We start from the raw sequence: 22,497 nt of genomic DNA on the forward strand, positions 1-22,497 counted from the left end.
CTGTAAATAACATCACAGAGTATGGTCTAGACCTGCTCTTTTATGAAAAGCGCTGTGAGATAACTGTTGTTGTGATTTGGCGCTATATAAATAAAATTGAATTGAATTGAATTGAATGGAGACAGCCATGTGTCACGCATGTATGGAAACATTCAAAGGTACAATATCTACATGCTTCTGTGTGTGTGCGTGTGACCTGCTTTCCCAGCAGTGCCTGCAGGATGGTCAGGTTTCCAGTGTTCTTCAGAGTAAAGACGATGACCTTGCCGGTGTGGTTGAACCTCGGAGCTCCGGCAACGTAGAGCTGAGAGCCGCGAGGCGAAATGAGTGAACCCACAGAGTAACCTGAAACCAGAGAAGAGACAGAGACAGAACACAAGATATTTTTTATTTTTCATCTCTTTCCTACTTAAAGGCAGGGTCAACTATCCTAATCCAGATTCAGTGAATATCTCCTCATGTCCGCTAGCTGTTCTTCGTGTATGTGTGCTGAAAAACCATCTGGTGTTTGTACTCAGCCCTGGATCTGTAAATGGGAAACAAACAAAGTGGTGGACCCCGCCACACAGCACTATTTCAGCCGTTCCAGCCTGAAAATGACCTAGCCACGGATATCCAGCTCACTGAACAACTCTTATTGATTTTAATGAATGTAAGGCCTTTCCAGTGGTTCCACCCTTTGTTAACAGCTGAACATCTGAACGTAACTTTGTGGAACTATGTACCTTTCTGCAGAGCCGTCTAGTACCGCAAGCAACATGACTTTGAAGTGGGCGTTGCTGTCTAAAAAGAAAATGATGATTGATTGGATGGAGCACATGCACTCTTATGTTTTGTTTCAAATGACCTATAAAATACTACTGTTATAAACCGTCAAACTGATCTCAAACCAGCCCAAATTTTGTCCAGCCGCCCAAACTAATTTTGACCTGCACAATCTAAATTAAAACCCCCCAATCTAGCAACACTGGGTACTTCATAAGCCATCATGGTCACGCCCCCTTTTTGGGGATAGAAAACCAACGGTCCTAAAAGATATCAATGCAATTTGAGGAATGTTTGTATTACAAATTTGACATGTGTGTACGCATTTATTTTGTGTTAAACAAACCTTTGTTTTATTTACTTGTCTTATAATTATTTTACGACCCTGTCTGAACCTGAGAGCTTGCGATACGGTAGTAAATTAGGGTTGATTGGTCCTGTTAACAGCTATCTAAGCTAGGCAGCTGTTGCTGCTACTGTCTGACTTCTCATTCAAGTTTGCTATCATCAGTGGTCACTGTCACCGGCATCATTTAGCTATTTATCACATTACCTAGCATCAGTGAATATTTAGGTATCTTATATGCCTCAAACCAGATCTGGATTCTTATATTTATTTGTTTTACAACATGCCACACACCAGCTTTTCTGCATTTTTCTGTTTCTCTCATTATGTGAGAGCGTGACTCTTTTCCCCAAAAGGGGTGTAGCCTTGGCATCTGTCACTTTATGCCGATCTGATGTAAACTTTTGTTTGTGAGGCACTGTGTAATAAAATTGCAACCTCTAGGAAGCACCAACATGGTGTTCAATTGGAAGTATTTCAGTTTAAAGCTAGATGCATACAAACAAACTAATAAGGCATCAAACATCAGACATGAGAAACAAATATAAGTATAGAGATGTAAGTGCAGTACAGGCTCTATAATTTGACATGTCATTACCCAGATAAGCTCCGTGGTTCTTCAGATCATCTGGAAACTCGTCCTTATAGGAGGATTTTGGTGGAACAACTTTTCCATGTTTAGTTTCTTTCAGCACTGCACCATTCCAGTCGTAGGCGCCCACCGCCCCGAGCAGAACACCGTCCTGAAGGGACAACTTGGATTTTAAAGGAGATCACTGGAACATAATGTACCACATATGTACACACTGAAGACCGGGAAGACTTCACGTGTTTAGTACTGAATGAATCCACCAGCTGAGCCACTGACGAACTTCTGCAGTTTGTGATTCCAAGTGGGATGTTTTAGTGCTTAATGTATATTTTCACATACGTTTCCCATCAAGCAGCTCAAGTAACAGGACACATAAAGGGTTCAGTTACACTGCTCCTGAGTAGATTTTACTATCTGAAAGCTGAGCATCACCAATACTCTGAGGTTTGATCAATTAGGCCTCAGTTGACTCAGAGAAGAACGTTAATGCTCTATGGGCCCAAAAATGCTGAAGCCTGAGGACAGCCATGGAAGAAGTACTCAAATCCAGAACTGAGCTCCATCTGGGAACACAATATCCAATTCAGTTGATAGACACATACATCACGATGCAGATGCAAAACTCGACCTTCAAGGCCAGAGTCAAGTGTCCTTTGGATCTGTGATTAAAAGTAGTCTCAGCATTGAATCTGAACGTTGATCAGAGGTTGTTGTTGCTTGCAAACTTTTCCACCTGATTGGATTCACATGTTCAGTGTAGCTATGGTTACATTTTCTGCTGGAGATTAAATCGTTCAGATCATAAATCTCAGTCCAAGTGAAGTCACAAGTCATTGCTGTTAAACTTTAAATATTTTGTTTGCTTTGAGGACATCATTGGGTTAAACCAACTTCTGTTTCTCTTTGTGGAAAATAACTCAAATCTAACATGTGGTCTCATTTGGCATTGTGAATACGGCTTCAGATCTCAAAGTGATAGATAGTTCAACAGTTTGGGAAGTGCATTTACTCATTTTCTTTCCAACAGTTAGATGAGAAGATTCTCTCTTAATTTGATCCTACAACTAGCAGCTGCTCAGCTTAGCTAAGGGAACCAGTCTCCACAGCAAAATGTCAAACTGTTCCTTTAAAAATACGGTTGGTTCAGGTCTCAGTTTTATACTAGACTCTATGCTCTACCCACATATCATGATAGGGTTGGGGAGTGGGGGGGGATTAGTAAAATTTAAATTTAAATGTAATTTTGTCAGCATTTTTGGTAACAAACACTGCAGCCAGCAGCAGTTTCAGCATTGTCCTTAAACTCAGTCAGACCGTCTCACAACACGTGTGCAGTCAGTCGCACATTCAGATGAACTCAGGCGGTCGTAAAGTCCAGATATGAAAGTTATTAAAGTGTTGAGTCATAGTCTCTATGGGCCAGTGAGTCAAGGACAACAGTGAGTGACCAAATCCTTGGCGACGACAGCGCCACAAAGCATTGCGTCTGCTTAGATCTGAGCAGCACATGGACTGACTCTGGATCTGCAGATTCAATGTTAAATGTCACAACACTGCTTTTTTAATCCCGTAGGAGGGAGAGGATGGTTTTCCTGCAGGATGGCTCGGTCAGAGATGATACCATGAGTTCTGTTTTCCACATCAGTCTGACTCCAACCTGATTGCACGTATTTACCTTTTAATCCTGAAACTTAAGAGCAGGAAACTCTCTGCATACTTCTCTGTGTATGTGATGGTTTGCATAGTTGTTCGTGAATGCATGTGTGTGTTTGGGTTGAAGTCTGTTCTGCCATGTGTTCCTGGATGTATTAATGTGTGTGAGTGTTTTGTTGGCAGCTTTACGTTCAGGAAAACCATCTGCTCTGTGTTACACATAGAAAGTTTCCACGACACCATTTTCACTCCTTGACGTTGGAATTCAGGCAAATACAATTTTCCCTGGATGCAAAACAACATAAATATTTCTAGAAGCTTCTTATTCTGCAGCTTCAGACATCTGTCAGGACCAGAACCAGACCCATACTGAGTGTTCAAGGATGATAGTGATAGCAAAAGTTGAGAGTTAGATTTTTTGTCGACTGTGTTTCTGTTGGAATGAAATAAAATACACAACTCTGCTCCTGTCTTCTATTGACATTAGTGGATCGTGTTTCCTTTACGGGAGAAAACTGGAGGAAACTCTGTAATTGTTACCGACATCAACCAGATATTAAAACCTGCAAAGTCCCAAAAAGTAGAGATCCGGATGTCTTCCAGAATTTATAATTGTTCTTTATCCAGTATGGACAGATCTTTGGAAGTAAAACCTGTTAAAATAATGAATTAAACTGTCAGCTAATATATAGTATATAATCCAAGGACCTTTCAACAGAGCTGCTCCTTCTTGATTAAAATTTGTGTGATGAAGTATGATGTGTGAATCCTTCACACAGGATTTCAGGAGTTTAAATGTGAATGTGAGCTACTTACTTTGACTAAATGTGAGGAGAAACCCGCCTGAGCCATCTGCAGACCAAAGCCTCGACCCTGAGTGCTGGTTCCTGCAAAACAGAAACCCTACAGAGACTGAGCTCCACACAGACATCACCCTGTTACTTTCACATTTTAATAAATGCATCCTCTTTTAAGTGCCAAAAGTGGTGCCAGTACTTCTGATCCCACTGGGAATCAACAACCCACACTGCAGCTCTCTGCAGCATTTAAATCTCTCTTTTGGTTTGTCAGTCTGTACAGCTGATTCACACTAGTTCTCACCAGCCGACTGATATACAAGTGAAAGCTGCCACTTCCAGCATAACAATACACCTACGCAGATTGTACCTACCTAGCTTAAAATGGTGGTGATGAAGTGGAGAATGTTGAAGACAAAAAAAGAAATAGCTAGACAGATTCAGAGGAATGAAGGCCAAACCAGAAAATATTGGACAGGTGACAAGACAGAACCAAAACAGTAAAGTTGTGGGCTGTAAAACCAAAAGAATGAGCTGAAAGACACCAAAACGCTCTGTAGAGCTGAGGGGGACTGCAGAGTTGGGTAGAAAAAAATCTCTGTGACCACATTTACATTATACATAGTCAGCTTATCAGGTTTTATGGGTACAAAGTTACCAGTTAGCTGTAACATTAAAAATCACTAATGCAGCTTCGGACATTTATCAGCTGACCTTCCAGAGAGAAAATTCTCTCTCCTAGTGCGTCCACAATGTCCTTCAGCGCCGACTCGTCTGTCACGTTGAAGAAGTGTTTCTCATCCGGGTCGCTAGCAATGAACTTGATTTCCTTCAGGAAGGCTTCAGGGTTGATTCCCCGACGGTTGTAATAACCCAAAACCTGGACGAGAACCCAGAGGAAAGACTGAGGGCAGGGGCTAAGAGTTTTTGATGTCCAGAGACACAAAATAACAAAGTGTGTTTGGTGCATGTGCTAGGACAAAAATGGGTAGAGCCAGAAGTAAATTTTAGGTTGCAGGTAAAGATAGAAGGCATCTAAATCAGGACTAGAAAGGAAGTCAGACTGGGTCAGGAGGTATTTGAGGCTTGAAGGTAAAGAGGGACAGACTCACAGCAATAGCGTACATGGTGATGTTGTCTCTCTCGCTGTCGGTGACAGCCTGCAGCAGCTGTGGACTGTCATGAGATTCTCCGTCTGTGATCACAATCATCACCTTCTGAGCACCAGGCCGGCCCCCACGCTTGAACCCCTCAGACCTGCAAGTCACAGACTGAGTGTGAGTGACCCGGGTGGGTTACTGTGTGGGTTTTTTTATTCACAAGGACATATTCTTGTGTTGTACCGCGCCACGTTGATGCCCAGTGCTGTCCTCGTCTCCTCGCCACCCCGCTGGTCGATGCTCCTGGCGGCATCCACCACCTCCTCCACCGTCTGGTACTCACCCAGACTGAACTCATGGACCACTGTGGAGCCGTACTGTACCACACCCACCTGCAGCCAAAACACACCAAACCTGAATTCCTGCACATGAAGGTATCACCACGGCACTGCTGCGACATCTAACTAACCTACCCAGAGACTTTTTCCTTTGCCTGTAGGTCAGTTTCCAGGAAAACCTGCTACTGGTGGCTGGTAGGTTGAAATCTTTACTGAAGGGCAAGTCAGTAAACTGTCGAAAGTAGAAAAACTATTTTTCATTTACTCTCAAGATGTTTAAACCCCGTCCCAGATTCAAAACATTACCAGGTGCTTCCACTACTTTTGCAGGTTTCCCAGTCCTTAGTTGCATGCTGGGACATAAGGTAACCTAAATCCAGGCTACTGTAGCTCACAAGCTCAGTTTCAATACAAGTTTTAAGTTTGAAAGACATCCTGAGTCAGCTGAGCCTGGCAGATATTTGTCAGACCAGACCAAGCTAACACACTAAGCTAAGATGGAGAACACAGTAAACCTTGTAACTGCCAAACATCTCCATGTTAGCATTGTCATTGTAATCATGTTAGCATTCTGACGTTAGCATTGAGCTCAAATGACCACTAAGTCTAAGTACAGCCTCACAGAGCTGCTAGCATGGCTGTAAACCTTCTGAAGGACATACAGCAGGTATAAGAGTTCAAATTATTGCTTTTCTTTCCTCAAGGACTCTTAAGGAATTGTTCACCTTCCTGGCCAAGACTTTTTATTGATCTGGGTTAGGATTTGATCCGCCTCTATTCTGCTTGCCGTTTGTGTCAACTCAGTGTTAATTATGTAGCTAAATACAAGGTTTAACTCTGGAAAACATCCACAGAGAATGGGCTGGGCTAAGTCCCTATTAAAATACCATGTCAATGACAAAATACATTGATTTAATTTTAAAAGTAGCTCCGTTTAAACTGACATTTACCTGGATTTTAAGCCACATGTTGCAACTCTGCGCAACACAGTTCATTTAGTCTTATAAATATAGACAAAATAAAATGACCTCTTGATTTCACCACAGATTCCCTAAAGAATTAAAAAATTTAATTCAGTGTAACAGAGGAACAGAGAACAGAGATGTGTAATTTGCTATTAATTAATAGAGTTCTGAATTTAAAGCCAACTAAATATTTAGATAAAATTATTACTGGACACTTATTCTTCATATATGATGACCTGTATGGAAGCCTGTAGACAAATCTGTGATGTTCAGCTAACCAGTTGTGTCCTAACCAAATATTAAAGCCAAAAATAATCAGCCCCACAATTGTACAATGGCATGTTCAAGTGAGAAAGGTCATTAGTTGCTTGAAAATTAGAAACATACAATAATATAACAGCTCCCTAAGTGGTCTTTTCATCCAGTCATGTCAGTCATCTGTTGTATGCTCTGTTCATGACAAAATTCATTATTACATCCCACTGGACTTGATTGTATCTTAACTTTTGTGATAAACCGACCTGCGTCTGACCTGGGCCGATGTAGAACTTCTGCAGGATGTTGATGAGAAAGTCCCGGACCTCGTACCAGGGGTAGATGGAGTTAGAACCGTCCAAAACAATCACGATGTCCATGAACGTCTCACACCCTACAAGATTTTTAAAAAACACACAGATGGATGGATGGATGGATGGTGTCAGATAGGTAGATGGATGGAAGGATGAAAGATCGCATAGAATAATTAAAGTTTGGATGGATGGATGGTTGAAAGAAAGGTTGGATAGGCGGATGGATGCATCGATTAATGGATGGGTGGATGGATGGAACGATGAAAGGGTAGATGGATGGATGGATGGATGGGTGAATGAAAGGTGGATGGATGGAAGGTTGAATGAAATAATACATAGGAGGATGGATGGATGGATGGATGGAATGTTGGATGGATGGATGGATGGATGATGGATGGATGGATGGAAGGATCAAGGTTAGATGGATGGATGGATGAATGAATGAAAGGTTGGATAGATAGATGAAAGGATAGATGGAATGTTAGATGGATAGATGATGGATGGATAAAAGGATAGATGATGGAAGGATTAAGGTTAGATGGATGGATGGATTGATATATTGATGAAAGTTTAGATGGATGGATGGAGGAATGAAAGGTTGGATAGATGGATGTATGGATGGATGATCGATCTATCGATGAAAGGTTAGTTGGATAGAAAGATTAAAGGGTAGATGGATGGATGGATGGAATGTTAGATGGATGGATGAAAGGATAGATGGATGGAAGGATTAAGGTTAGATGGATAGATGGATGAAAGGTTGGATAGATGGATAGATGGATGAAGGTTACATGGATAGATGGATGGATGAAGGATCAAGGTTAGATGGATGGATAGAATGTTAGATGGATGGATGATGGATGGATAAAAGGATGGATGGATGGAAGGATTAAGGTTAGATGGATGGATGGATGGAATGTTAGATGGATGGATGATCGATCTATCGATGAAAGGTTAGTTGGATAGAAGGATTAAAGGGTAGATGGATGGAAGGATGGATGGATGAAGGATCAAGGTTGGATGGATGGAATGTTAGATGGATGGATGATGGATGAATAAAAGGATGGATGAAAGGTTGGATAGATGGATGGATCGATCTATCGATGAAAGGTTAGTTGGATGGAAGGATTAAAGGGTAGATGGATGGATGGATGGATGGGATGTTAGATGGATGAATGAAAGGTTGGATGGATGGATGGATGATCTATCGATGAATGGTTAGATGGATGGAAGGATTAAAGGGTAGATGGATGGATGGGATGTTGGATGAAGGATAAAAGGTTACATGGATAGATGGATGGAAGGATGAAGGTTAGATGGATGGATGGATGGATGGATCTATCGATGAAAGGTTAGTTGGATGGAAAGATTAAAGGGTAGATGGATGGATGGATGAAAGGTTAGATGGATGGAAGGATGAAGGTTACATGGATAGATGGATGGATGAAAGGGTAGATGGATGGATGGATGGAAGGATGAAGGTTACATGGATAGATGGATGGATGAAAGGGTAGATGGATGGATGGATGGAAGGATCAAGGTTACATGGATAGATGGATGGATGAAAGGGTAGATGGATGGATGATGGATGGATGGAAGGGATGTTAGATGGATGGAAGGATAAAAGGTTACATGGATAGATGGATGGATGAAAGGGTAGATGGATGGATGGATGGATGGAAGGGATGTTAGATGGATGGAAGGATAAAAGGTTACATGGATATATGGATGAAAGGATGTAAGGTTAGATGGATGGATGGATGCGTATAGATTACTCTGCAGGGCGGGTGCGATGGTGTGGGACAGTCTGAAGCTTCGGCTGACTCTGGAGCAGATCCCCGTGCTGTACAGGGAGCTTCCACATTCATGAGACCAGAGCGGACCACAGGTCTGAGGACAAAAACACAGCAGGGATCATTACGCAGACTGTTTATTAATATTGTTACTTACTAAATGTAGTGCTTTGGATGATTTCGACTCGTCAGGTATTTGAAGTGAGGCTGAGCTGATGTGGAGGAAGTTTGTGTGTCACATGACTCACCACAAAGCTGTTGTCCTTTGGGTTGGAGGTCAGCGTCATTCCCAGCCTCATTTTGTCTTTCCTCTCAGACACGTTGTCCAGAGAAAGTTTTCCTGATTCACAACACATCACAGTTAGTTAATCCCTAAACGTTTCACAGGGAAGTTACAGTCTGTGTGGTGGGTGACGTGGTGTGTAAATTTAAAATACTTCAGCTTTCTCGTGTCTTAATCTCTCGTTTGTCTTTCACGTAGTTCAGTGTTTAGATAATGAGATTTGAAAGTACTGGGCTTGTACACAGCAGGCCCATTCACTAAATCTTCACTTGATTATTGGATTCAGGATACTGCTTCTTTTGACATTTAAATGTTTAACATGTTGAGAATTAGCTCAACATCAACTAAACATGCGTAAATGCAATTAGATTGTCTTTTCCAATTTATGACAAACGTTGGATTTTATTTACAAATGAGAAAATGTGAAGATTTTTTACTTTAAAGAAGACGCTCATTGTCCGTTTACACATTTGAGTTTTGATTGAGATAGTCATCACTTTCCCTGAATACAGTACACGCTCTACATTTTAAACATGGAAGCCACAGGAGTAAAGCATGAAAATACAAAGCGAGATAAAACTGCTTTCTGTTTTGATCCACATTACAAACAACCGGTTTCTGTCTCTGAAGAATCTGGAGCCACACAGGCCATCGTAGAAGTAACATATACTCTCTTAAGTACAATTTCTATATTATAGAATTAGAATAGAGTATTTCCAATGAATTGTACTTCTACAATTTCAGAGGGAAATATTTTACTTTTACTGAGATACATTTATTTTAAAGCTAGGTTTCTTTGATTTTACATTTAAAAAAACATTTAATTTGAGCCATAACTTCTGGGTGGCTGTGGCTCAGGAGTTAGTGTGGGTTGCCTGTTAATCAAAAGATCGGAGGTTCAATCCTCGCTTCCTCCAGGCTGCATGTTGAAGTGTTCTTGGGCAAGATACTGAACCCTGAATTGCCCCTAGTGGCTGTTCCACCAGTGTGTGAATGCGATGTAGTGTAACAGCGCTTTGAGTGTTCATAAAGACTAGAAAGGTACTATACTGAGCATTTACTAATATGATGCATTAATATAGATTAAGCGTCCTGCAAAGTGTTGCTCAGATTTAGTGACAATGATCATTTTGTTGCCGGACAAGTTACAACTTTAACTAGAGTTCCGGAAAAATGTTTTTATTAATTTATCTTTGTGTAAAAGATAATAACGTGTGCACTTACAACTAAAAAAAATGTTTTTAAAATCTGAGAATGGGCCTCCCCTCAGAAAAGTCGATATTTCAAACTGGGAAAAGTACTTTTACTGTGAACACTCTCTCCACGGCCTCAACACAAACACCCACACACCTCTTTAATTTACTTGCTTAGTTTCGCACAGTTCCTGGATGCCTGGAATCATGATTATGTTATATGATATCTGAGTATGTTATATGATCACATAGACACCCAACAATTGAGCCTATATTACTCATTGTAGCCCCCCCACAGAGAGGCCCACCTCCCACTTTGAAAACCTCTGCCTTGATAATGCTTGAGCGTGCAGCTGTCAGTATCTGCTTTTACCGTAAACACTCTCTGCACAGCCTCGATACAAACACCTGCTGACACGTTGATGAACACGTCGTATATGTCACAGATTACTCACCCAGGTGGAGTCGGGTGCAGTTTGCAGAGTTTCTGGAATCCAGCGGACATCTGTACACATCACCAGTCTGCTGCTTCCCTGTGGATTCAAAGGGAGCGCCAACCAGCAACCTGGAAGCGCAAACACACACACACACCTGAGGCTGAGACAGTGCAGGAAGCACCACACAGCGATGGGTTAGCAAACTGTAAGGAGCAGTGTTGAGCCTCAGATAAATCTGCTGGATGCTGAATTTAGAGAAAATGCACTTTAACTTCTAGTGCTATATTCTCTCTAATTTAGATTTATTACAGGAAATGTGTCTTTGGTCTGGCTGTTAAGGAGCACAGACTGCACAGAGGATAAAAAGCCTTTGGGTCATATAAATGATAAATACCCTAAATATCAGAAAGAGTCCTCTGAGTGATATTTGATCATCTCAGGATTAAAAAGAGACCTCTCTGGGGTCAATCTCTGAAACCCTTCTTATCTGGTGTGAATCAGCAGGACTGTGAATTATTTTTTTTACAGTCCCTTGGAATTTCAGTTTCAAGCTGAAAGGATTAGCTGCAATTGGTAAGAAACACTGGATTTCATCTGTCAACAGGCTCAATACACAGCTGCGTTACTTTGCACTTTGATGATTTTCGAAGATAATCTTTGGGATTTGGTCACTAAATTTGAGTGAAACTTGTGTGAACGTGCAGCACAAAATAAAAACACAGCTGATTATCTTTGGATAAACTCTCTTACATTTCAGACCCTGCCGCTCCCTGCCTGTCCAGTTGTCCCCTGTGTGTTCCCGCCTGTCATCGTCACCTGTTAGCACCTATGCTGTTTGCTTCAGCTGGTAAAGGTAAAGTCATTGTAAAGCAAAAAAACGCTGAATATTCCCAACTGAATATTCCCAACTGAATATTGAATTCTTGTTTATCAGAAACTGAAAATTGCCAAGGCACTCTTTATTATTTTATGGACCCAAAATTGAGGAATAATCTGATGATTAAACACATAACAGGAACAGATTGATGCAACATGCGTGTTCTGGTCTTAATGAGCAGTTGGGCAGTGGAGAAGTGAATCCTGCTGCAGGACTGGTTCCTGTGGACATTATGATGCTTTGAAATTCATTCATGCTTATGTAAATCTAAGCTGAGTACAGCTGCCATCCTCCATGGACTGCACTTTTCAAACCCGCAAGCCTAGCGTTAGATTATCGGTTTGGTGATCCTTTAACTATATTATCAAATGTAGGCAGAAACGTAATGCAAAAACATCTTGACTGTTTAGTTCTACGATGGTGCTAGCTGACTTTCCCCTCCTGCACTTAGAAGCCAGCTCTTGTAGCAGCAGCAGGAGCTGCTGGGAGGTCAGCGGTTGTGTTAAACGCAGATCCTGCTGCTGCAGTGTCACACAGCGGGCAGGTTATTAGTGTTAACCAGAGTAAACACCGCCACATGTGGCCTGGACAGCGGTTCTGGGAAGTGGGCTGAGTCACATACCAGAGGACATGCCATAGTATAGGGCTAACCTCCAATCTGCTAATGCATCTCCCGTCCACATCAAAGAGTCCACATCCTGTAGCGGCTCACAGCAGACTCTGATCCTCTGACATCACTCCATCATGCTGATCATTTCCTCAGAAGGTAGCTTTTAGGTAAAACCTCTGAACTATACCGTCCTCTTCTGCTACGGCTTTATTGGACTACTTGTTACCACATTACTGATTTCCTGCAGCAGCCCTGTACGGGTATGGACCTGCGTTATTCAGCAGTGGGTTTTATACGAAGGTGGAGGGGAAACATTGAGAGACGGACATCATAGGCTACTTTACTCTATCTTTCCTCAAAGCTGGAGACTTTTACATATAAATTAACGTCCGTTAAAGTCAAGCCCTTTCCACAAAATCACCTCAGGTAAATCTCTCTGTATTTGCAGCATACCAGAGTTATTAAATCTGGTGTCTGTGGCGTCCCACACTGGCAAACCAGGTAGTGATGCATTTTACACCAACCAGCAATGACAGGTTTGCCAGGGGCAACTCAGAACCACGTAGAAAGCTAAAGGAGCCGCCATCAGAGAGAATGTTTATTGGTAATTTGTTTATCATGATTGTACAGTTTGTGTTAATATCCTTTTGGCAGCATTGTATTGTATGCAGTCATGCCAATAGAGCCACTTAAATTGAAATTGAACGGAGATGAAGCAACTTTCTACTGACTACTGAAAATGTTTTAGAAATTTTTCTGCTTTGAAGTTCAGCTGCTGCTGCTGCTGAAAATGTTTGGCGTTATGGGTCGATGGTGGTAGTTTGGTTTTAGCGGTGGACGCACTGCACGCTTGTTGAATGTGTGAGGAGGAAAACCCCATAGCAGACCAAACACACACACACAGATCTCAGCATGAAGGCTGGGACGCGACAGAAACACTCGGCTCTGTAAACACAAACCTCTGGGAGGTTTGACCTCCCAGAGGTCAACACAGGTCAACAGGTTTGACCTCTAACAGACACGTGAACCTCAACAAAACACACAAACAGCTCACCATGGCGGTCTACTTGAGTTTTATTAAAGTTTTCCATGGGTTTATGTATCTTTTCTTAATGAGAGTGTAACTCAGAGGAATGTAAATAAAGATGATTTGATTTGCAGCCCACATGTTTGGCTTTAGCAGAGGACTTGGCTGGAACAGAAAAACTTCACACATAGTTTGAAATGCCGACTGTTCATTTCCCTTTGCATTCAGCAGCTCTCTCTCACACCATGCTTGTCGAGACTGAATTTTAAGGACCAGTAAGGAGGATGTAGTGGAATCTAGCTGCGAGGCTGCAAATTGTATCCAAATGAATACCCCTGGCCTCGCCCTCCTCTTCCCAGCATATAGGAGAATCTACAGTGGCCACAAAACTCTTTCGAGCCAGTGTTTGGTTGTCCGTTCTGGGCTTTCTGTAGAAACCTGCCAGTGCAATTTCAGGCAGCACAGACATAACATACACATGCCACCAGGGGGCCTCTACATATACCTTTTCTGGCAGGTAACAAACACTTAGATTCCCTAGAGCTCCCTCTATGGTAATCCCAAATATTGGTAATCTCAGGCTTACACACTGGTCGTCATCTTCATGTCTTCCCAGGAGAGTAAACAAATGCTCACATTTGGCCTCATGTGACTCTAACGAACCAAGCAGTATCCATCACCTTGATAACGGCCCCACAAAGTTCCATATCTGGGACTCTCTGCAAGTCAGTCAGAACATGAAGAAGCCTTTTGGATGAGAGGGGAAAACGTCTTCAAGTATCTCTGAGACGTTTTAAGAGGAGACACGCCACGCCAGCCCATTAGGGTTGGGCCGATAGACGATGCCATTGTCCATCGGCGACAGACATCACCACGTTGAGCCGGCATCGTGATTGTAAAACCCCCGCCCCCCCAGCAAAAAATTATTATACCACCCTGTGAAAGCAGGTTTTAATGACCACCAACATTCTTATTATCGTTTTTATATATGCTTTGCACCTGCCTCTTCTCTCGCTCACACTCAACTCAGGTAAATCAGCAGTATGTTTTATAAAGTCGCCTACGACTGAGAACTCATCTTTTTTCCATGTATTTCCACCCGCGATCCGTTATCATGGCAGCAGGTGAGCCTCACGTCGGCTTATTAATGATGAAGCCTATCAAACATCAAACATCTGCACTCTGTGTGTTCACCGTTGTTTTACCTGGTCCGTGAGTAAAATATCCACCACGACTTGTAATGTAAGTTAAAAGTCTACCAATTCTTTTACCGAGTGAAGTCTGTGCGAGAACACATGCACATAACGACTGCTGCCCCCGACGGAAATTTTGTAGACATCGTCCCAACCCTACAGCCCATAACACAAAAACGCCCTCCCACTATAACAACACATTGTCACTCCCGAATCGTCACATTTTGACGCTTGGTCAAGGCCCTTTGGCCCTCAAAAACTGACTCTACAGGGCTTCCCCCACTGCGTTGAACTCCGATTGGGTCTTGACCATGCGTCCATATGTGACTAAACATATTAGGCCTGACTTAAGGGTCTACCACACATGCGTAGTAGAAGTATAACCTGTGGGGAATAACCTTATTTTTGGACAAAATCATCTTTTTTCAGTAGCTTTATCAGACTTTCCAGCTGATTCTATTCATGGAGTTTTTATGTCCCAGTCATCAGTGAAAAAGTGCAGTGATAGCTCTTTTTCTATTCATTTAATAGGGGCCTGATCTCCCCAGAGGCATTACCATAGCCTATAAGGACTTCAAGTCCAGTTGATTTTAACCTTCCTTGTATAACTACGATCTGAATGACTGAGAATCTTCACAGACATCTGACATCTTATTTTATCTTTTATTGCAATGAATGAGAGGACTGAGTTTCTTCACACAGTCAGTCTGAACGAAGCGTTCGTGCTCAGCTCTGAACAATGCCAGTTCGCTGGTGAAACTGGCATATATTTGTGCACATAGAGGTGGTGGTAAGTGGTAAGGAGTGCAGGTGTTAAAGGTCACAGGACCCTAATGGTTTTTGGGTACAAATAATATTCCTGAGCACAGTCATGGATAAAGGAGAAGGAAGAGCAACAGCAGCTTATTCCATTCGAGTCTGTCTGCATAACAACATCAGCAAAATACATGAGATGTTATTGTCACCAGGCTGTGTAGAAAAACAACTCTGCAGAATAACGATGTCAAATCCCCCCTTTAAAAACCCACACAGAGCTGAGTGATGGGCTTCCCAGAGGGAGGCTGGGGAATAACAAACCGCAACACATAGTTTCCAGATCCGCCGATCTGCCTGGGGATGCAGGAGAAGCCGGTCTCGAGACAAACGCAAATACTTTCCACTTATTTACCTGCGACTTCAAAGGAAGAGAGATTTTGTAATCCTGGAAGACTGCGAGGAATTCATCAAGGCTGAAATGTTTCCAGATAAAAACAATGAGGCAAAACCAGGAATGTTGTACAATCTCACCTGCAGCCGCAGACAGACAATAAAAAGGACAACAACAGCGTGGCTGAAGACTCTCAGACCCAAAAAAGGCAGCGTCTGTATTTATGCTTGATCATTTGGTGTGATGGTATCATGTATGTGTGTCAGCACCACAACTTAAAGGTTACAATGTGATGTTTTCTTGGCCCAGACCAGTACTACAGGTGGGAAAGTGACCGCGAGAGTCTTTTGACACAACTGGAAAATACATATATGTAATAGGCATATTTATCTTGTCAGTAAAGGAATTCCATGGGTCCTGCAACTGTGTGTTGCTAGGTTGTTAAAAAAGGCGGCGGGAAGCGAGCTGACTGAGGCACACAGGGACACGAAGATGGCATTATCAGAAATTTCGAAAAGTTTACCGAGACTTCCGAGATGAGTTGACAGAAAAGCAGCCGTTTATTCTTCCTGCTACGAGCTCTACGAGGCTGGTGTGCATCATTTGCAAGGAGTCTGTTGCGATTTTCAAAAGTGGAAATATTAAACGCCACTATCAATCTAAACGCAGAAAACTTACCCAAAGCAGTCTGAGGTGAGGACACAGAAAATGAATGTTCTCAAAGCACATTATGAGCAATCTGCACGAGTCCTGTCTCACTCCCTCACAGCACATGAGGATTTTTAGGACAACAGATGGAGAAATTGTAAGCTAGTTCATGGATGCTGAGTGTGAAACACAAGGAAAAGACATGAACTTAAAGCCACAAGACGAGCTGAGGTACTGTATTATTGTTAACTGGGCGTAGGAAGGTAACAAATTGTTGGGTTTGAGGGTTGACTTACTGGACCTCAATTTAAGTTTAAATACTGTCACTTTCCCAATCAAATACCCCTGAGCTACACTGAGAAGAAAAGATTAGAAAAGATGGTTTGCCATGAGAAGGGACTAGACTAAGGGGGTTCACACCAGCCTTGGGTTGGTGTGAACGCCAGAATCGAACTCTGGAGTGGACAAAAACAGCCGCTCGAACTCTGGAGCGGTTCACTTCTGGTGTGAACACCATTCGAACCAAAAACAGGAAGTGCACTATCCTATTTGTCATTTCGTTGGTTAGAAAAAACGTTTTCTCTTCCTGTTCTGGTGACTGGTGAACGCGTTTACTACCAAAATGTCGACTAGAGAGGGAAAAACCTGGACTCAGGACGAAGTGAGCTGCCTCCTGAATATTTGGGCTGAAGAGAACGTTTCTGTTACTAGAGAAGCTGCAGAAGAACTCTGAGGTGTTACAACTATTCAGCCATAAAGGATGATGGATTCCAGCGATCTGTTGAGCAGTGTCGTGTGAAAGTTAAAAACTGCATCAACAGTACATCAAAGTACTGCAGTATGTAAGTATTTGTAGGGGTTAGGTATTTTGTCCCGCCGACTGTATGACCAATAATCGAACGTCGTTTCTACCACGTGGCTTTTGATTCAAATTTCTGGACTGTTTTTGTTTTGTCTTTGAACGCAAACCGGCCCAGCTGGAAAACTGAACAATGCATCACCCTCGCGTTGGTTCAATTCAGGAACCGGACCTTTAGGTGTGAACCCGCCCTGAGATTAGATGAGATTAGAAACGCACAGCAGAGAAGGCATCTCGCGTCACCTCACATCTGTTAGCTTTATCTAATTTGATCTCTTCATTTGGCCTCCTGCTGCCCTTAACATTTCATATAGGGTTGTTAGATTAGATCACATTAAATTAGACTGGATTCAACTAGATGAGTTAAGATTATAGTAGATAACAGACAAGGCTCGATAACTAGAGACAACATATGATGAGACAAAACAAGATGACGTGAAATGAGAAAATCAGATTATATAGGACATATATATGAGATTAGATGTGATGAAATGAGATTAGACAAGTAGAGGTGAGTTGAGAAAAGATTTTTATTTGTCATCTTATCTCATCTGGTCTCATTTTATCTCATTTCACTTATCCTTCTTATCTCATCTCATTTAATTTTATCTCATCTCATTTAATTTATCTCATCTCACTTGATCTTATCTTTCTTTCCGCACGTAATTTATCTTACCTCATCTCTTCATGTCAACTCATCTCACTTTTTCTTCTCTCACTTGATCTTATCTTTCTTATCTCACTTAAGTTTCTCATCTCACTTCATCTGATCTTTCTTATCTCATCTCACTTAATTTTATCTCATCTCGTCTCATGTCAACTCATCTCACTTTTATCTCATCTCACTTCATCTTATCTTTCTTTCCGCATGTAATTTATCTTACCTCATCTCGTCTCATGTCAACTCATCTCACTTTTATCTCATCTCACTTGATCTTATCTTTCTTTCCACACGTAATTTATCTTACCTCATCTCGTCTCATGTCAACTCATCTCACTTTTATCTCATCTCACTTGATCTTATCTTTCTTATCTCACTTAAGTTTCTCATCTCACTTCATCTGATCTTTCTTATCTTGTCTCATGTCAACTCATCTCACTTTTATTTCATCTCACTTCATCTTATCTTTCTTTCCGCACGTAATTTATCTTACCTCATTTGGTCTCATGTCAACTCATCTCACTTTTATCTCATCTCACTTCATCTTATCTTTCTTTCCGCACGTAATTTATCTTACCTCATCTCGTCTCATGTCAACTCATCTCACTTTTATCTCATCTCACTTCATCTTATCTTTCTTATCTCATCCTACTTCATCTCATATAATTTCATCTCATCTACCTTGCAGCAGAAAGAAGCAGCTGAAGGTTTAAATGTGTCCTCTGGAATTTGGGAATCCAACAGCAGGTTGGAAACATAAAGATGACGGATGAGAGACGAGACAAACACTCACAGCAGACTCATGACTGCCAAGGACAAACTGTACAGGAGCATGTGAGTGAATGAGAAATATGAGGGTAAGAAGCTATGTGGAAATAATATCAGGTCTCGATTACAAAATCCTAATTTATAGCAGAAAGTACTATAAAGAACACGCTGCTTTATCAGACATATTGGTGGAAAATGTGTTGTCCCAACATGATTCACGGACACTCAGCATGGGGAGGACAGAAACCAACAACCAACTTTCCTGGAAACATCTCATAGTCGAAGGTTTTTCGACTCACTTTCCCAGGACATGGAACATTGCTTTTGTCAGACCACCGTGTCCAATAAATCCTACGATTCAACAGCAATTTTCATTTAAAACCAGACAGACAGCGAGACGTTACCTATTCTGTCTGTACCTGACAGTACTTGGAGAGGTGGCTAACTGAGGTATCCAAAAACTGTCTAAAACTTGAAAAGGAAATATGATCAGTCCTTGTTAATAACGGAGTGGATAATATTTTTGTGCCGTTTAGTCATGCTGCTTACGATATATTGTCTTATTCAAATCTCTCTTATCCTAATTGGACAAACTACAGTTACATCACAAGGTGACCATGTGGAATTTAATTTTTTAATTTCCACCAAAGCACCATTGCACAGTCTAACAAATGTTGGCCTGCTACTGTTGTTGCTTTCTAACTGATAAGTTGTTAACTTAAATTCAAGCAGCTGTTATGTTTTCTTTCCATCCAATTGCTTGTCATTAAAGACCACTCGATCTAGAAATAGACTTATTTTGTCCCAATAGTAATAAATGAAGGAACGTCACTGCTTTGTGGACAGAGTGGTTTCTGTATGTGACCAGATATGTAATCAGTATATAAGTATATACATATAGATCTGAATGGATAGTTAGAGACTGGTAAATGTGGCTCGACAAGTTCAGACTGGTTTCTGGATGCTGGTGGAGAAATAGTGAACAGGGATTCTCACCACTGGCGTCCTCCTGCCTCGTGCTGCTGGACTGTGTAACCAAACTGGCTTTCCTTAGAACCAGAGAAGATCTTGAAGTTCTTTGTGTCGAAGTTGAAGCAGGGCTGAGGATCTGAAACACAGAAGACGACACTCGGTTCACACAACATGCTCCTAACGGCTGTTACAGTAACTTCGTTTCTCGAGGGAAGGTTCAGCAAACTGGAAGCTGCCCAGTGTAACCAGTCCACATAAATCACAGCTATAACTACAGACAGAACTTTAATCAACACATTCTCAATCCCAACTCGTCACATATGGACGCTTGGTCAGAATCCCTTGGTGTCACTTTTTAACACCCTGTGTACACTTTAGCATTGTTTTTGCGCATGTAGGGCTCAGTGGTCAATTCAGAAAGAATGAGTATGCAACAGCACGTGGTTAGTATTGTGAAACATCACAATTTGGTTAGGTTTAGGCACTAAAGATACTTTTTTAGATTAAGGAGCACATCATGGTTTGGGTTAAAATAACTATTACTTATGTGAGTTAAACTGCGCAACGTATGTTACTTTTTGAATTAATGAATTAACGTTGACTTTTTGTTTCACACATGAAACAAACAAAAGTCTCCTGGGGGAAAGTCCAGTTTCTGACCCACCCACCCACCTATCCACCTCCTTACCCTGACTTTTCTATTATTTCTATACTACATCTACCTTTGGCGTTCAACAATATTGGACTTTTCCCACTTTGCTGAACTATGGCGCTAAAGGGATTCCCAATTCATTAAAAACTGAGGCCAAGGGGTCTTGATTTTGTGTCCAAATGGGATGACCTGGGCGTGAGAATGTGTTTGCATAACGTATTTTTTGTCTTTGTGTAGAGAAATAGTCCATGGATCTTGGCAGCAGACAAAAACTTACAGCTAGTATTTCCTACACTCACATGAGCAGGAGGAAGTACTAAAAATCAAAGCTGCAGCTACAACAGAGATTGGGATCACTCTTTCTTGGAAGAACTGTTGCGCTATCACTCCATCACCCCTCACCCTGTCCACCTACAGATTAAAGCCACTGCTAAATGGAGAAGGTTTATGCTCCTTTTTTAGGAATGTTGAGGGGAAAATAGCTTCCACAAAATGAAAATTACACTTCATCAGGAAAAGATCTCCTGGAATCAGACTAGAGTCCCTCTAGGCTGGAATCCAGATTCTATTTCCCCTTCACTTTCCCACAGAAAGGCAAGAATGAAAATATTAAATCACACACAGGTGTTCCTGATGTTTTGTCCTTCCCCACAGGTATATGGAGGGACCCAATACTGTAAACAACAAAATATTTCTTAAATGATCCAGTCCTCCACAGCGCTATCATACTAAAAACATAAAATAATGGTGATTTGAGTCAGTGACAGTAGCTACAGCTACAGGAAAACAAAAATATAGGTTGTTTGTGCAGCACGTTATTACGACCCATATTTACGTTTATTGTGGCAGAGACCTCTAGTGGCTATACAACACTGCTGTTACAGGCTTTTCAGATGTTATTGACCGAATGGATCACATTCTGATAGCGAAAGGATTCATTTCACTCTGGTTGTGACGCTCAAATATCCACGCTGTTACAGCCGCTAGTAAAATTTACTTCAAAGCACGGAGCACTTCCGGACGGCTCAGAGGCATTGGGAGGCTACCCAGCCAACCAATCACAGTTCTTACGGTCTGCGTCGCCTCGGCATGTAGTTACATTTTTGAGGTGGTGCACGTCAGGCTACGGCGTAGGGTACGGGGCTATGCGTAGGACGTAGGGCGTAGGCTACGCCATCGATTCGAAGCAGAAGCATAAACTTTTTGGGCAATGTTGCTGGGCAATGTTGCTAGTGGTAAATCCGTTTTGAACGGCGGTGTGGCAGAGTGGTGGAGGAAGGGGATTACAGTAGTAATCTTTACTCGTTACCACTGACGGCAACATTGCCCTGCATCATTGCTTTAATAACTTATCATCAGCTTTAAGCTGTAGTTAAACACCCCAGTTATACAAAACAGACTAGTTTTGTTGCCCAAACCTAACCCAGTGTTTTTTGTTGCCTAAGTAGCAGTTGCGTTAGTTAGTTGGTTGGTTAGTGGTCAAAATATAAGACGAGAAAAAAAAGTCTGGAAATTTAGTATAAAAAAGTGGTTGTGGTCTTTTAGTCAAGGAAGAGACAATTACGTGGACGATTTATGGAACTAAAATAAGCATCTAAATCAGTTTGCTTTCCTTCTTACTCAGAACTCAGCGACAAAGTATGCTGCTGTTGTTGACATTTCTTTTGTTTTCTTTTTAGTATTTAGAGACGATGAACAGTACATGTAATAACCAGTATGTCTTTATCTCCTTTGAACTGTTGGAGCCATATTCATGACGTGTAAGAGCTGTAGACATCTCTTGTTTGAGTCCGATGACAATTTAAATTCAGTGACTGCTCCTGGATATTTGGATTCATCTGCAGCTTCAGCCTCCTTTCCTCAATTTGATTTTCTTTCATACCATCAAACTAGACACGTGGAGGTGGTGGAAAATGAGCAGTCTTCTTCAAAAGCTTGACAGAAGACAGAACCTCATCAGAGACCCTTCACCTCACACTTATACACCTCCCTGCTCTTCCTCTATCCTCGTCCTCTTTCCTGCTCCTGCACCAACCGACCCTGGACCTTCCTCTGGTTTCTATTAAAATCTTTATCGGGAAGGTTGGTTGACAGGAGGAGGGAGGGAGGGAGGGAGGGAGGGAGGGAGGGAAGACTTGAAACACTGCTAAGTCTGACAAAAACCCAGATAATGAAGGATGAAAATGACGTCACTGCACTTTTTCAAGTTGATTTTCCACGGCAGGAAACTGAGAACTTCCTGGAAAAAGGAA

At 41.8% G+C, this 22,497-nt stretch overlaps 1 protein-coding gene across 2 annotated transcripts in view; it reads right to left on the reverse strand.

Moving 5' to 3' along the window:
• itga11b (integrin, alpha 11b) overlaps positions 1-22,497 on the reverse strand; it is a 58,064-nt gene that overhangs the window by 26,332 nt on the left and 9,235 nt on the right. For both annotated transcript variants that reach the window (XM_038707161.1, XM_038707159.1), the window contains exons 2-12: positions 19,618-19,729; positions 10,850-10,959; positions 9,167-9,258; positions 8,901-9,015; positions 7,078-7,205; positions 5,497-5,645; positions 5,266-5,410; positions 4,868-5,033; positions 4,173-4,243; positions 1,710-1,854; positions 197-345 (exon numbers count right to left, since the gene is read on the reverse strand). In XM_038707161.1, coding sequence (XP_038563089.1) covers positions 197-345; positions 1,710-1,854; positions 4,173-4,243; positions 4,868-5,033; positions 5,266-5,410; positions 5,497-5,645; positions 7,078-7,205; positions 8,901-9,015; positions 9,167-9,258; positions 10,850-10,959; positions 19,618-19,729 — 1,382 coding nt within the window. The remainder of the gene's footprint in view (positions 1-196; positions 346-1,709; positions 1,855-4,172; positions 4,244-4,867; positions 5,034-5,265; positions 5,411-5,496; positions 5,646-7,077; positions 7,206-8,900; positions 9,016-9,166; positions 9,259-10,849; positions 10,960-19,617; positions 19,730-22,497) is intronic.

This window comes from Micropterus salmoides, unplaced genomic scaffold (genome assembly GCF_014851395.1).
Source record: "Micropterus salmoides isolate LMB-PRFRI ecotype aquatic unplaced genomic scaffold, ASM1485139v1 Ms_hic_scaffold_8, whole genome shotgun sequence".
Classification (NCBI taxonomy): Eukaryota; Metazoa; Chordata; class Actinopteri; order Centrarchiformes; family Centrarchidae; genus Micropterus; species Micropterus salmoides.